The sequence below is a fragment of the Misgurnus anguillicaudatus genome, chromosome 13 (genome assembly GCF_027580225.2).
Source record: "Misgurnus anguillicaudatus chromosome 13, ASM2758022v2, whole genome shotgun sequence".
In the NCBI taxonomy this organism is placed as follows: Eukaryota; Metazoa; Chordata; class Actinopteri; order Cypriniformes; family Cobitidae; genus Misgurnus; species Misgurnus anguillicaudatus.
In genome coordinates this window covers 26,982,274-26,998,697 of record NC_073349.2, presented here as the reverse complement: position 1 = coordinate 26,998,697, position 16,424 = coordinate 26,982,274, and the positions used below count along the sequence as shown (strand labels likewise).

The 16,424-nt window shown below is 32.5% G+C and overlaps 1 protein-coding gene and 1 long non-coding RNA gene across 3 annotated transcripts in view; one reads left to right on the top strand and one right to left on the bottom strand.

Moving 5' to 3' along the window:
- Window positions 1–1,556: 1,556 nt before the first annotated feature.
- LOC129431119 (uncharacterized) overlaps window positions 1,557–16,424 on the bottom strand; it is a 56,518-nt gene continuing 41,650 nt past the window's right edge. The window contains exon 3 of the long non-coding RNA XR_008639717.2: window positions 1,557–1,936. This is a non-coding gene — a long non-coding RNA (uncharacterized lncRNA). The remainder of the gene's footprint in view (window positions 1,937–16,424) is intronic.
- On the top strand, window positions 1,722–15,341 carry LOC129431117 (trypsin). 2 transcript variants are annotated; one of them, XM_073875507.1, is made up of 5 exons: window positions 1,722–1,793; window positions 5,765–5,924; window positions 8,308–8,449; window positions 10,657–10,920; window positions 14,753–15,341. In XM_073875507.1, exons 2-5 carry the CDS (start codon window positions 5,830–5,832, stop codon window positions 14,918–14,920), a joined length of 669 nt encoding a protein of 222 aa, XP_073731608.1. In that variant the 5' UTR covers window positions 1,722–1,793; window positions 5,765–5,829; the 3' UTR covers window positions 14,921–15,341. The 2 variants fall into 2 exon arrangements, with proteins under 2 accessions (XP_073731608.1, XP_055044829.2); XM_055188854.2 differs by lacking the exon at window positions 1,722–1,793 and adding an exon at window positions 1,804–1,938.

The following is a 16,424-nucleotide window of genomic DNA, read 5'->3' as shown; positions in this document are numbered from 1 at the left end:
TTAAATGTATGGCTATCCAATATCATCAATAAATTATTTACAAGTATGTAAGAAAAGGTTTGTACTCAAACAGGAGATAAAGACATTACAAACGTCTCTCCGCACGTTTCAGCACTTGGACAGCGTCAGTTTTTTTAAGCATTACTTAAAAATGTTTCTCATCGCACCATATCCACAGATACAGAGTCATTATATACAATAAATCCGTGAGGAAGCATTTAAAAAAACATTTAAAACAGATGCATTTGTTTAAAGCAAAGCATTTATTTACTTACCAGGCTGCAGGTGAAGCAGCTCTTTGCGCCTTCTAACGTCTCATAATTAGTCCTCATTTATGTCCAAGAGACTCAATAATAATCTTTTACTTTCAATCCTTTAATCTTATTTAAAAGCGTTTTTGTGCTGCTGCGCATTCATGTATGTGATAAGCAAACCCGCGTTGTTGTCCCATTTATAAGCGCATTCTAATGCGCTCTTTAAATAACAAAAAAACATATTGTGCCATTGACTTTAGACTTTAGACCAGGTTTTTGTTGGTCAATGGCGTAGTCTATTTTAGTTGCCTAAAATTAGCAATGCGCCAACAATGTGCCTGAACACATCTCGTTTTCAGACAAGCACGCCCATGGTCGCAAAAGGAGGCGCAAATGCATTTGCTATTTAAACAACGAAATGATGATTTGTGAAAATGATAATTGCCCAGGATGGAAACTAGCAAAAGACACTTGCATTGGGCTGCATTGCGGGTGTAAGATAGAGCCCGAGAAGTTGTGGTTTAAAATTGCAGATTTTTCTTGCAAAAAACGACAATCGTTTCGCTAGATAAGACCCTTATGCCTCGTTTTGGATCGTTTAGAGTCCTTTGAAACTGCAATTTTAACAAGGTTAAGTGTTGAGGTCCATTAAAGTCCATTAAAGTGAGAAAAATCCTGAAAAGTTTTCTTCAAAGAACATAACTTTTTCTTGACTGAACAAAGAAAGACATCAACATTTTGGATGACATGGTGGTGAGTAAATTATCTGGATTTTTTTTTTGCATTTTAAGAAAATGCACTAATGATTTAAATAGTATCATATAATATCAAAATTCTGCATTTGATTTCTTTGAACATTGCCAGATTGTTTAACATTATATTATTGTAAAAATATTTTAAGTATAATCAACTTGGTCATTCCAACTTTGTATTTTTATCTTTACTAATGATGAGTTGCTGAAACTATAAAATAAAGTTGAATTACTGCTTAAGTTATTTTAACTTTATTTATTAAGTTACAGCAACTCATAACTCGTCAAGAATGACCAGTAAAACCAAGTTGATTGTCAGTGCAAATAGCCTGTGGTTAGTACAGCTTTCCTGTCTATTCTCCACTGTTCTGTCTAAATAAAAGCATGAAAAGCCCAAAAAATATATAAAAAGTTGATTATACCTAAAAATAAAAGTGCAAACTATTTTTGTATTGCTATTTAAAAATAAATGTGGCTATCAATAAATGTGACATAGAACTGTGTCCTCATTACAGGTAAAATTCAACATATAAAACTGAATAAAAACCGGTTTAAGATTAAACATAAATTAATCTTTTATCAAGCAAACAGTGCAGATTCCAATCTGTGGTGTGACTCATATAAAATACATAAACAATTGTAGTGATCCTAAATCAGGTCCGAAACAACATGGTCACAGATTGGGTGCTTCAATTATACATTGTTCTCATTCTCAGACTGCAACGTGACCATGGAGACGGAAATAGGAACTAGGAAACCTGATGATGCATAGGTGATCCATTCCCAGGTGAGGAATCAAAATACCTGAAGCTAGTTTCTCTCAGTCTTGTCTGGAAACTGTGGATGTGTCTCAGTCTGTATCTCTTCTTCTGTCAGCATGCACCTGCTTGTTCTTGTGTTCTGTATTCTTCTGGAGCTCCTCGTGGTCACCTGTAAGTAAAGATAGTTTTATTATCTCAGTCGATTTGAAGCATTTCTCAGATTAGAATAAAAAAACACTTTGTTTAACCTCCACATCATCAAGTATTATGTACAATTGTCATGCAGCTGATTGCTAAATTTTCAATTGCTTATGTAATTTTTATCAATATACATTTTACTGGTTTCTGTTGAATTACATCTTAAAACATTTAGAAATGGGTTAATTGCATAAGTCAAAATTGGTTTTTTTAGACGTTTGTAAATGTGAACTGAATTGATAAATTGCTGAATGGGAAAAAACGTGTGAAGTGTTACATCACAGTTTAAGAGATTTGGTCTCCAACACTGTTACCGGAGGGCACGTGTCCTGCAGATTTCAGTTCCAACCCCAATCAAACACACCTGAACCATCAAAATCAAGATGTTCAGGGCTACCAAAAAATTAAAGGCAGGTGTGTTGGAGTAGGAACAGGTGTCCTCCATGAACACAACTTCTTGGTTGATTCTTTGCAGGGAAAGCAAACATAAATTAACAAAGAAGGAAATCGTATTTGGTACAATTTTGGTAAAAGTTGGTACTAGCAAATTGATAATTGTTCCTACCAATTTCTGCTATAATTCATCTGGCTACAGTAAAAAAAAAAAGAAGGTTATGGCATCTGATTAAATAAAATAAAATAAATATTTACGGTACAATGCAATAATCCATAATAATAAATATAGAATTTGTAGAGCCTGAGACATCAGGATGTCCATCAGTTTTGAGCTAAGATTTAAATTTTTTACAGTAAACCTTTCTACCTTTGTTATTTTGTATTAGTACTGTAAAATATGATTTATTCAATAACACAATGTGTGTAACGTTTTTACAAAAAAGGTAAGGTGTAAATGTGAAAAGTGTGTCCATATTCATTTACAATCATTATTATCAAAACTGCAGCCTTAAAGTTCCCATCAGAAAATACTGACAAGTATAATTGTTTACTCTTTTTATATTGACAACATGGCTAAACATTTTGACTGTCTTGTTCATGAACAATGACACAATGACTATTTTAACAGGACTGACAAACATGTTCACTGACATAAAAAATCTGCTTTTGAGAGACTTTTGCAGGAAATCCACGATGTTGTGCAGTTTGTACAAAATTTTCTAAGAAGTGCATGCATTATTTTGCAAATTTTAAAAATATGTGAGAAATGTGACAGAGATTTACCTTGAGCACCGTATAGTATAAATACTTGTGTGTAGAAATAATTTATTGTCCAAAAATGTTACAGACTGTATCAACTAGGGTTTTATTTGGGTAAATTACTATGTGCATTGCTGTGAATTATTTAATGTAAAACTTTTGATGCTTATCGTAATTTATTAAAATGCATACTTTTATATAAAAGTTCAAATTTATATTAATATTTTAGAAAAAAATCTGAACAGAGAGGAAAGAAATAAAAAAGCATTAATCAGAATCAGTCATCAATGAGATAATTTTTTTGGAAAAAGATTGTGGAAATTTCTCATCTAGTGTTTCAGAGATGTCAAAAATGCTTTACCAAAACATTTCTTCCCTGACCTAAAGTTATCCGAGCATTTTCGCACATTCGTTTTACTCTAAATGTCTTCTTTACAGCGATGCCATAGAAGAAACATTTTTGATAACCATTCAGTCAAAGGTACTTTTTTTTATACCTTTTTATCCTGTAGTCTAAAAAAACTATTCAGAATAAGGCAGAAATTGTTTTTCTGGCATCATGAAGCACCTATATTAAAAAGTGTGTTTGGGTGAAACACACAATCATGAATAAAATATGAGGACAATGTACAGTTTAGTTTCTGTTAATGAATGGCGCCCTTTATCCTGACAGTCTGTGTTGAGTTCATTGGCAGAAAATGAAATCCACAGTTAGAGAACCTACAGTAAATTGGCTTTTATTTTAACAAAAACAGCACTAAAGCTCAATTAGTGTAAAACAGTACTGAATTATGATACACAATTACTAATATACACGGTATTGTGTGGTCATGTATATTAAACCACAAATATACACTGTAAAAACTGAAAGCATGCTCTACTTAAAAAAAAAGAAAAAAAGTGAGAAAATATACACTGAAAAAAATGATTCATTGAATTTACTCAATTTTTTAAGGTAAGTGGTTGCAATCAATTTATTTAAGCTACGTTTAAACAAAAACGATTAGTAAAGTAAAATAAAATATAAAACTTTTGTTTAAATGTAGCATAAATAAATTGATTGCAACCACTTACCTTAAAAAATGGATTAAATTTAATTAATCATTTTTTCAGTGTACATTCATAAATCTTAAAGGAATAGTCTACTCATTTTCAATATTAAAATATGTTATTACCTTAACTAAGAACTGTTGAATCATCCCTCTATCATCTGTGTGTGTGCACGTAAGCGCTGGAGCGCGCTGCGACGCTACGATAGCATTTAGCTTAGCCCCATTCATTCAATTGTACCATTTAGAGATAAAGTTAGAAGTGACCAAACACATCAACGTTTTTCCTATTTAAGACGAGTAGTTATACGAGCAAGTTTGGTGGTACAAAATAAAACGTAGCGCTTTTCTAAGTGGATTTAAAAGAGTAACTATATTTTATGGCGTAATAGCACTTTTGGGAGTACTTCGACTCTGCGCAGTAACACCCTCCCTCTCCCATTATGAGAGTGAGAAGGGGAGCGGACTTTTCAGGCGAGTCGAAGTACTCCCAAAAGTGCTATTACGCCATAAAATATAGTTCCTCTTTTAAATCCGCTTAGAAAAGTGCTATGTTTTATTTTGTACCACCAAACTTGCTCGTATAACTACTCGTCTTAAATAGGAAAAACGTTGATGTGTTTGGTCACTTCTAACTTTATCTCTAAATGGTACCATTGAATGAATGGGGCTAAGCTAAATGCTATCGTAGCGTCGCAGCGCGCTCCAGCGCTTACGTGCACACACACAGATGATAGAGGGATGATTCAACAGTTCTTAGTTAAGGTAATAACATAGTTTAATATTGAAAATGAGTAGACTATTCCTTTAAGGGGAAATTTGAAGTTCATTTTTTTATTACTTTAATTGGTTACAAGCAAAATATTTAAACATTTTAACATACATTTTTTACCTATAGTAAGAAAGTTTAAGTTAAAAAACTTTTCAAAGTTACAAATCTTAGTAATTTTTAAGTTGATTTAACACAATACAGTAAAAAATTAAAATTAAACAGTGCACATGTGCAGGGAATTTGGTTTTGTCTGTTATAATGTTTATGATTTCCTCACATTGTTTCATAGTACAATCTGGTGCAGGTCACACGGCTTCAAATCCTCATGAGGTTTAAGATCATTCAATTAATGTTACATAATATGTTCAATCCACTGCACGTACCTTTCTTGCAAGGCTGGTCAATGGCTGATACTACTGTATAGGATTACATAAACCGCAGCAGGTACAACTATCTTATTGTTACAATGAGATCAATGTGCCCAAGGGCAACCCAAGATGACTTTGAACTCACTAACTTCTATAGCACGCTCAAACCCAATGTCCCGTTTTTCGTGACGCACAACGCAGGAAATTAAAGTCGACAGTGGACACATTTAGTACGAAAGTCTCAAAATAGACCAATATAGTTTACTATGCATTGTTCAGTATTGACCTACTGCAAGACAAATTAAGCAACCACTGAAGACTTCATGTTCTGCAACTCTTTTCTTCTAAAACAAAAAGGTATAGATTTAAAGTGTCTTCCACACGCTGTGACACGTTTCTAAACATGCATTATGTAGGCCTTTTTTTCTTAAATTTTTTTTTGGTTTATTTCACAGGTCAAGATGTAGTGCAGGGCCGAATAATTGGTGGATACGTCCCCACACCTTATTCCATCAAGTACATGGTGTCCATTCAGAGCGCTACGGGCCAGCACTTCTGTGGAGGATCCTTAATAAACAAATACTGGGTGCTGACTGCAGCACACTGCAATATAGGGTAAGCAGAAGCTTTGAATTCTGGGTAAGATTTCCTCCCCTAACCCCAACGTCACAAGGGCGAAAGCAAATCGTACAAAAATGTACAACTATTTCATAATATACTGTATGTGACCCAATAAAATTGACTAAATATTGTTATGGAACAAGATTTTAAAAGGTCACATCCCATTTTACAAACTTTAGTTTGTGTGTAATGTTGCTGTTAGAGCATAAATAATACCTGCAAAATGATAAAGCTTAAGTTCAATGCCAAGCGATATATTTTCTTTAATAGATTTCCCGTTTCAAAGCCTACATCGATTGGTTGTTTGGACTACAGCTCTCTTCTTCCCAGTTGAATGACGTCAATATTAAAGTTTTGACTAAGCTCCGCCCACAGGAATACGTCAGTCGCCAGCTAAGCTCAAAAGGCTTTGCTAAGCTAAGCTGCTGTCGAATCACAACACACTAAACAAACTACACAAGCAGAACTCATTACATATTTCTGAAGGAGGGACTTCATAGAACAAGAAAGACATCAGCCCGTTCTTTTTAGGACAGTAAAGACAGCAGTATAGAGATAAGTAGATTTTATGATACTGCATTTTTTTACACACAAAACATAAATGATGTTTTATTAACGTAGTTCTGGAGGAGCACGTCAAATAAACCAGTTAAGTACTTCCAGATGTCTATAATCCGTAATCAACATACTCTAGTATACCACCAGCTGTCCACAATTAGTAATCATCATATCTACCCAATCAGCACAAAGACAAGCCATATATAAGTCACATTTAACTCTCCAAAGATCCTCTGCAGTCTTCAGAATCCCTCCACCACCCCGTCTCCTCTCACTCACCAGGTTGCTCCCTAAACTGAAGGGGGGGGGCTCCGCGTTCAGGCCCATTTCCGAGCTCGCCAAATCCTTTTACTGATTTAACCTATCCAACTTATTTGTAAGTCTGAACTCGTGAAACACATGTTATATTGCGCACCGTTAACACAATCAAGGCTTCAAAAACACAAGAAAAATGGGACCTTTAATATCCTAAGGATTTTTTGCCATAAAAGAAAAATCTATAAATTTGACCCATACAATGTATTTTTGGCTTTTGCTACAAATATGCTACTTAAGACTGGTTTGGTGGTCCAGGATCTAATATGGACGAACTTCTATGAGTTTATGTTGGAACGTTAGCTTACTGTAAACTGTAAAAAGTGAAAAGTTGGATCCTTGAAAAAGTATTTAACTGGTAACCCTTAAGATTTTTTTTAACCTAAAATAAAAAATAAAGTAAAATTTTAATTGGTTTGGTGGTCCAGGTTTACATAACGACAAATTCCTATGAGTTTGTGTTGGAACGTTAGCTTTTAAAAAGTGAAAAGTTGGATCAAAAAATTACTTTAATTGGTAACACTTAAAAATATTTATTTTTTTCTAATTTCATTTTTCACCTAAAATAAAAAATGAAAATAAAGTAAAATTTTAAGTTGAAAAAACTTACATTTTAAGTGTTACAAATTTTTTTAAGTTAATCCAACTTTTCACTTTTTATAGTGTACAAGTCAGGTTTTTATGCAATATCTAAAGATTTGGCTAATGTCTAAATCACATAGATTTACTACTTAACATAAAAACTCTCAAACATTCATCAAATTCACAATCAGAGCAAACTTATGTAAGCACTGCAAAAAAATGACTTTCTTACTTAGTATTTTTGTCTTGTTTTTATTAGAAATATCTAAAATTCTTAAATTAAGATGCGTGTTCTTGATGAGCAAAATGACCTGAGAAATAAGTCTAGATTTTAGACAAAAAGTATACAATTTAAGTAAATGTGTGATTAAAAGCAAAAGTATCTGCCAATGGGGTGAGAATTTTTTTTTTTAAATAAGTTTTCTTTTTTCTTAAATACTTAATTCAAGAAACATTTTCTTACCCCATTGACAGATATTTTTGCTTGTTTAAGCACAAATTTATTTAAATTGTATATTTTTTTGTCTAAAAACTAGACTTATTTTCTTGGGTAATTTTGCTCATCAAGAAAATACATCTTGATTTAAGAATTTTTAGATATTTTTACTGAAAACAAGACAAAAATACTAAGTAAGAAATAAAATTTTGCAGTGAGGCTACAGATGGAGATTATTTTGCACATATTTTAATTTCATAAATAAATAAAACATAAATCAACAATGTGTCCTGCATCCAGAAGCTTTGCAGAGAATTAAAACAGTAAAAATTTGGCATGTTTTTTATTGATGGGTTTTGTTGCATATACTTGTATTCAAGACGTTCAACACATCTTACAAAAAATACACCTTAAAAGTCTTGAGATTATTTGAGTCATTTAGTTTGACAAAATGAATCTAAATTTGAGTTTGTGTCTGATCTGTAGGGCGGCAAACATGAGAATCGTGGCTGGAGATTATTCGGTGGGTTTATACGAGGGCACTGAACAGTTTCGCATACCTCATCTCTTAATACCTCATCCAGAGTACAACAGAGACACCAACAACGCAGACATCATGCTCATTAAGGTGAGAGAAATGGGAATCAATGTTACTGTGTTACACTGAGCGACTCACTGAAGCGTCAATACAGCCGTGGTTCATTGATTCCTGTCATGCATAAAAAATTGACTTGTGCGCCAAGTCTTATTAGATGACGTGATTGGAGTGTGCTTCAGTAAGTAGCAATGTGGCCACATTGAAAAGCATGATGGGTATTTTTTACTACATTAAATTTGTATTCACAAGTCTGCACACTAGTGTAAACTGTGAATAAGAGGAACATTTATTTGGCTTGCAGTCCATAAAGGAGGACTTAACAATGAAGCTTGATCTAAGCTATACATTATTAACTGGATTAAGGTATACTGCCGCTTACAAAAGCTTGTGATTATACTGACATGGTTTGATCAACAAGCTTCTTTTGAAAGGGTTAAACTTAAAGATGCAATCCCCAACTTTTCTTGGTTAAAAATAAACAAATATCAGAAATTGAGTTCAAAAACAATACATAAACAAAAAACATACACTGCAAAAAATGATTTTCAAGAAAAAAAATCGTACACGCAAAAATTGACTTTCTTACTTAGTATTATTGTCTTGTTTTCAGTAGAAATATCTAAAAATTCTTAGATCAAGATGAGCAAAATGACCTAAGAAAATAATACTAGTTTTTAGACAAAAAATATACAATTTAAGTGAATTCGTGCTTAAAACAAGCAAAATGATCTGCCAATGGGGTGAGAAAATTTTACTTGAATTAAGTGTTTAAGAAAAAAGAAATCTTATTTTCCTATTTTTATCTCACCCCATTGGCAGTTAATTTTGCTTGTTTTATGGACAATTTCACTTAAATTGTATATTATTTGTCTTAAAACTAGACTTATTCTCTTGGGTCATTTTGCTCATCAAGAAAAAGCATTTTAATTTAAGAATTTTTAGATATTTCTACTGAAAACAAGACAAAAATACTAAGAAAGTCATTTTTTGCAGTGTAGAATTTTTGTCTTGTTTTCAGTAAAACTATCAAAAAAAAAATTAAATTAAGAAGCTTTTTCTTGATGAGCAAAACGACTCAAGAAAATAAGTCTAGTTTTTAGATCAAAAAAATCAAATTTAAGTGATTTTGTGCATAAAACAAGCAAAAAAATCTGCGAATGGTGTAAACTAATTTTTCTTGAATTTTTTTGTTTAATTTAGTGTTTAAGAAAAATGTTCAAGATTTTTTTGCTTACCCCATTGGCAGATTTTTTTTGGGGTCGTTTTGCTCATCAAGAAAAAGCATCCTAATCTAAGAATCTTTTTATATTTTTACTGAAAACAAGACACAAGTACTAAGAATTTTTTTTCTTGAAAACATTTTTTTGCAGTGTGTTCAGTCTCCTTATCTTCACAACGGCAGGCTCGAATGATTTATACGTTGTGCTGTCGGGTCAGATTGTCGGTTGTTTCTCCAATACATGTAAAGATGTGTAAAGTGACCTGCAGTTTTATGTTTTAAACAGAGATGGCGATAGAGAGCCAAAAATGTATATTGCAAACACTGCAAAAAATGATTTTCAAGAAGAAAAAAATCTTAGTATTTTTGTCCTGTTTTCAGTAAAAATATCACAAAAAAAAAATCTTAAATTAAGATGCTTTTCTTGATGAGCAAAACGACCCAAGAAAATAAGTCTATAGTTTTTAGACCAAGAATATCAAATTTAAGTGATTTTGTGCATAAAACAAGCAAAAAATCTGCCAATGGGGTAAGCAAATTTTTCTTGATTTTTTTTATTTATTTAGCGTTTAAGAAAAATTTTCAAGATTTTTTTGCTTGTTTTATGCACAAAATCACTCAAAATTGATATTTTTGGTCTAAAAACTAGACTTCAAGAAAAAGCATCTTCATTTAAGAATAGATATTTTTACTGAAAAAAAAACCAAGACAAAAACCCCAAAAAAAAGTTTTTCTTGAAAATCATTTTTTTGCAGTGTACTGTATCGGTAATCGTCTATATTTTTATATGGTCCCTTCAAATACTTAAGTAGCTCTGATTGGTCAGATGTGACATTTTAAACTTAGTAAATAGATAAATATGTGTCATGAGTATTTATTACAAAAAATGGGGTGATAAAAGACCTTTTTACTATTTTATAAAAATAGTGTGTATGGACCCTACACGGACCATGCAAAGCAAATTAGTGTTTTATTTCAGTTTATTGTTCTTTTGTTTCTCTTTGTCTTTCTGATATAGTTGCAGTCTCCAGTTTATCTAAACAGCTTTGTGTCTCTGATTCCGTTGCCTCGTCTGGATGCTGTGGTGCCAGTGGGTCGGGTGTGCAGGGTGTCTGGCTGGGGCTTTACCACCCCGACGGGAGGAATCCCTTTAACTCTGCGTACTGTCAAGCTACCCATAGTGTCCACTTCAGTGTGTAACAGCACTGAGTCGTTCAATGGGCTCATCACCGATGACATGATCTGTGCAGGATACAGCTCGGGAGGAAAAGATGCATGCAAGGTGAGCCAAATAATTATTACAGCACATGTAGACCATTAGACACATTAGAGCGTGTGCAATAGTTTGCATGGACTGAATGCTTTTGCTTGCAGATGCTTTTATCTAAAGTAACTCACAGTGCATGCAAGCTTTACATTTTATCAGTATGTGTGTTTCTTGGGTTCAAACCCATGACCTTTTGTGCAGCTAACGCAATGCAATGTTAAGCTACATGAAGACTAAAATCTAACTTTTTATTAGTGGGTCACTGTTCAAAATGCATAATAGCTGCTGGATTAGAAAGCAATTCGTTGTGTGTCTGTGTGCAGAAATATGAATTATTCAAAAGGAAAGTGCAACCACTGGGACAAACTCACACTTTATTGTCAGAAACAACGCTATGTTATTACATTCAGTATTCATATATTCATTGTTTATTGGAATATTTTATAAGTCATTGTCAATTACCACTCCATGAATTATTTACTGTTGCTGCTTGCAATGTTTATTACTGTACATTTACTGGGTCTGATTAAATTTAAACAGCAGATCTTTTGCTACAGTAAGCAACAAGTAAGCAAGAAATCAGAAATTTGGTGCCTAATATACTAACATATTTCTGTCATTTTTTCTTTGAACGTTTTAGCAAAGATAAAATCTCAAGAACAATTGTAACCAACCGTAACCAAATCATAAACTTAGCAAATTAGCATAAAAGCGCAATTTTAAAAAAGTGCCACATTTCTGTGGGTGATTTCCTGACAAGGGGCACGTAAAAAAATTCTACCCTATCTCAGGCAAGTCTTATTATAGTCACAATTTTTTGTATTAATTTATTAGTGCTGTTGACGAAATTTTCCAGAGTTTTTTTGTGACACTAGAGAAGCACGAATGTCTTTTTCGTGACACATAGCACAAATTTCTATAGACTTTCTTTATCGAGTCATTTTAATTTTTTCTCATTGTTTTTCCAGCAGAAAATACAGCAGAAAATGGTGTCAATAGCACGACTACATTAATCAAATATTTCGTCACTATAACACAAATTTCTGTGTGATTGGGTTGTAAAAAATACAGGCACAAAATCTAATTTCCGTGATGACCAACACAATCGACTAAGAGTTACACTGCAAAAATGACCTTCTTAGTATTTTTTTATTTTTTTAAGTTCAAATATCAAAAAATTATTAAATCAGGATGCATTTGCTTGATCAGCAAAATAACAAAAAATAAGTCTAGTTTTTAGACAAAAAAATATACAATTTAAGTGAATTTGTGCTGTAAACATGCAAAAATCTGCCAATGGGTTAAGAAAATTGAATTAAGTGTTTAAGAAAAAAGTACACTTTTTCAGGATTTATTTTCTTACCCCATTGGCAGATTTTTTTGTTTCTTCACAAATTCACTTAATTTTTTTAGTGCTGGGCAAAGATTAAATCACGATTAAAAAGAAATTAAAGTGATTTTGTGCATAATATATCTGTGTGTATTTATTATGTATATTTAACCACAAACACATACATATATTCATTTCAGATTTTTTTTAAATGTATATATACATTTTGTAAATGTATATATAATATAGAATATATAAAAATATACACTGCAAAAAATTATTTAGAAGAAAAAAAATCGTATTATTTTTGTCTTGTTTTCAGTAAAAATATCTAAAAATTCTTAAATTAAGATGCATAAAGCAAGCAAAAAAATCTGAATTTTTCTTGAATTTTTTTTATTTATTTATTTATTTATTTTTTGCTTACCCCATTGGCAGATTTTTTTGCTTGTTTTATGCACAAAATCGCTTAAATTTGATATTTTTGGTCTAAAAACCAGACCTATTTTCTTGGGTCATTTTGCTCATCAAGAAGAAGCATCTTAATTTAAGAATTTTTAGATATTTTTACTGAAAACAAGACTACGTTTTTTTCTTGAAAATCATTTTTTGCAGTGTGTATATATACACACATGTAAAGTTCCTAAATACATACATGAATGTGTGTGTATTTATATATACATAATAATTACACAGTCATATATTGTGCCAAAAATCACTTTTATTTGTTTGCGATTAATCACAATTAATCCTTGCCCAGCACGGCAATTTTTTCTAAAAAAAAAACTAGACTTATTTTCTTATGTCATTAAGCTCACCAAGAAAATGCATCTTAATTTAAGAAGTTTTAGATAATTGTACTGAAAACAAAACAAAAATACTAAGTTAAAAGTCATAATCTGGCCATTTATCACTTCCATATATTTTTATTCTCTTTAAACATTCAAATGCATCAAATGACAAAAGTAAAATGTACAAGTCAACAACTAGAACTACTAGGAAACTACTAGAGATAATCTGTTTTGACAGTGCATCCTGTTCACACTTAATTTCTAAACACAAAAAGCCATTAAAATTTACAGCAAATGAAGTAGGGGAGAGCGGGGTATGTTGTCACACTTTTCACACTGTCTAACATTTACTGAGCACCATACATCAAAATGGTATAAATCTCATACCAAATGAAAGAAGGAAGTCTTGGGCACATATGTTGTATTCATAACATCTTTATATCTTATCTCATTACAGAGTTGTAGACTGTTGAATAGTGACTGTGCACTTGTGACAATTTGCCCCATCGGAGGGTAAGTTGTCACACTAGATTATCTAAAAATAAGAACACAACTACTTAATTGTGAATATTGATTTTAATTTTTAAACTCAAACCAAACTGGAAATATAAACATCCGTGCCTGGAGAATCTGGAAAAACAATTATTTCAATCCAAATAATGCACATTTCAATTAAGTGGCAAGACCACTTTACTTTGAACTTTGGTTCAAATGTTCTATGGCTTTCACATAAAACCAGATAACTGAATGGAACGCTGCAGATAACTTGCTTAACTTAACATGTTTAACCTCTGAACAAAACAGATGCCCTGTATGACTAATAGGACTCATCTCCAGAATCACAATTCTGACACACATAAATTGCCTGGCCTGAGGTGCAAGCATCATGGGCCCAATTGTTGCATTTTACACATTTTACCCAGGTCTCCTTTGGACGACTCTTTGAAAATGGCTCTACACAGACGAGGCAGAAGCACTCTTCATCATCTGATGATGACTCTTGCATGATTTTTCTTCTTTTAGCTGCCTTGTTTTTCATAGGTCCAGATTTCTGCTTCCCTTTCTTTTGAAACAGCTTTTTGCTAGATTGAGGCTTATTCTTTTCTATATCATGTTTTCTGAGCATGTTCGATGTGTTTGTTTGTACAGGGGCAAGTTGTCAGATGTGACGACTTGCCCCAAAGTCATTGAGACAACTTGCCCCATACTTACTTGTGTGCTAATGTTGTCTAAATCTCAAGTTTAGCTCATCATATCACTTTAGCTAAAGTATCAAAAGACACTTTACGGTCTCCCCTATTTTGTGCAAAATAATCATTTTAAACATTCACACCTAACAAAGTTGTATTGCATAAAATGTAAAGTGATTTTTTTTTACTTTTTAAGCAGAAAAATAAGAAAATTGTGCTAACCTCAGATTACAGTGATCTTGACCACATGTGAACAGGAAGTTCACTATAGAAGAAGAAGTCACATAAAGTGGCTATTTGATTTTTGAGATAGAGCCTCTAGTGTTGGAGTTATTAACAGTGTGACAACTTACCCGTGTGACAACTTACCCCGCTCTCCCCTATGTGTGAAAGTTTCTATTTTGACATCCCCATGTGTTTCACCTCTCGTATGGTGGTAATTGTACCACTGCTGTGAGATTAAGAAATGAAGAATGAGTGTCTGAAAACTTTTGTTAAAGAACCCATCAAACCCCTTTCATCTCCCACATCTTTAGGGTGATTCTGGTGGACCTCTGGTGTGTGAGGGTCGAGTCTATGGTATCGTGTCCTGGGGCAATGGCTGTGGTGACCCCGAGTACCCTGGCGTCTATACCGCCGTCTCCAAGTTCAGACAATGGATCGACAAAACTATATTTGGCTTTTATGGAAGGTGCCTCAAGTAGTAGACTGCAGTGTTATTCCAGCACTCCTCTAATCAAACTTGAAACAGCCTTAAAACATGCCAACTTAAGCTTGTACATGAATATAACCTATTAGGAACTTTTCAGATGTTTTACTGTTTTATTTTCAGAGTTTTAAAGAGCACATTTGCTCCCCTCGTAGACCTTTTTTTTAAATACTGTAGTTTGTATAAATTGTTCTGAATGTGCCATATTGTTGTTTCCCTGTGATGTTAGTGAACAAGGAATATAAAATATATCCCAACCCCACAGTAAAAACAAACTACAAACATTTTGATATGATAGTACTTGTAAACATAGTCTGTTCAACATTAAATGAAGAGCATGAATATGTTGGTGAGTGTAATTAAAGCAGATTTCATTTTTTAATAAACCAGTTGCATGTTTAAGAATAATTGATCCAAAAATGTTTAAATAACTTGTATAACTTTAATTTGGATACATTTTTCTTTACGTACTCTAATAGAATGCCATTGTTTTATATTGATTAGTGTGCCCTGTATAACTCAACATTCAGAGATTTTCTACTGCACAGCGTGCAAATCCCATTTATCTTTGCGTCAAATACAGGGCTTGCATTTCTGAGGATCCAATTCCTTTAAATATGGTATGTGGTATGATAAATGTATAGGATGTCTGAAAAAGGCCTTCACTGCAAAAAATGACTTTATTACTTAGTATTTTTGTCTTGTTTTCAGTAAAAATAAAATTAAATAAAAAATCCGCCAATGGAACAAGACATTTTTTCTTGAATTGTTTATGAAAAAAGTAAACTTATTTAAATAATTTTTTTTCAATTGGCAGATTTTTTTACTTGTTTTACAGTTTTTTACGCTAGGACACATTTCTCAATACTTAGGTCACTTTTGCAAAACTCTTCACACAGTTCTCCTAACAAATTTTCAGCTTGGCAAAGCAGTTCATTTCACATTCAAAATGCACTACAACTACTAAAACACTTTATTCAGGTCCCAAATCAACTCATTCTTCCAACAACAAACACACTTTGTCACCCACAAAACAATGACCTAAAAAACACTAACAACATGTAGCATTATACAATGTTTTCTCTGTTTATAATCCACTGCAATATATGTTACTGGAATGAATCAGACATGATGCAGAATTTTTCAATATTTTATGTCATTTATTTTTATTTTTTTGCACTGGGTAATTCCAAACCACAAGAATTTGTATACACACCATCCACTGATACAGATACAGTAGTAATGCTAATCGACTTTGTCTTCTCCATTTGGCCAAGTGTTTTTATAGCATTTATTTTTCAGGTTTCAAATGTATTTCATTAAAATATTACTGTAGGAAATTGCTGTCTTATTCAGTTTTGTATTATGTTATTGTTTTGAACATAAGTTTAACAGTTTTGAAAACAGAATGTAAGCATGTGCCAATTGTCCTGTATGTTAAGAGTTTTGGCAGTTGTTGTGTCTGAGTGAGAAAAGTATTCATGAAATTTGAGAGATGT

Excerpts from the sequence above, each read along its gene's own strand:
- LOC129431117 (XM_055188854.2), top strand. The coding sequence starts at position 1,884 with ATGCACCTGCTTGTTCTTGTGTTCTGTATTCTTCTGGAGCTCCTCGTG. Across the intron at positions 1,939-5,764 it reads GGAGCTCCTCGTGGTCACCT|GTCAAGATGTAGTGCAGGGC; the intron begins GTAAGTAAAGAT and ends TTTATTTCACAG. Across the intron at positions 5,925-8,307 it reads GCAGCACACTGCAATATAGG|GGCGGCAAACATGAGAATCG; the intron begins GTAAGCAGAAGC and ends TCTGATCTGTAG.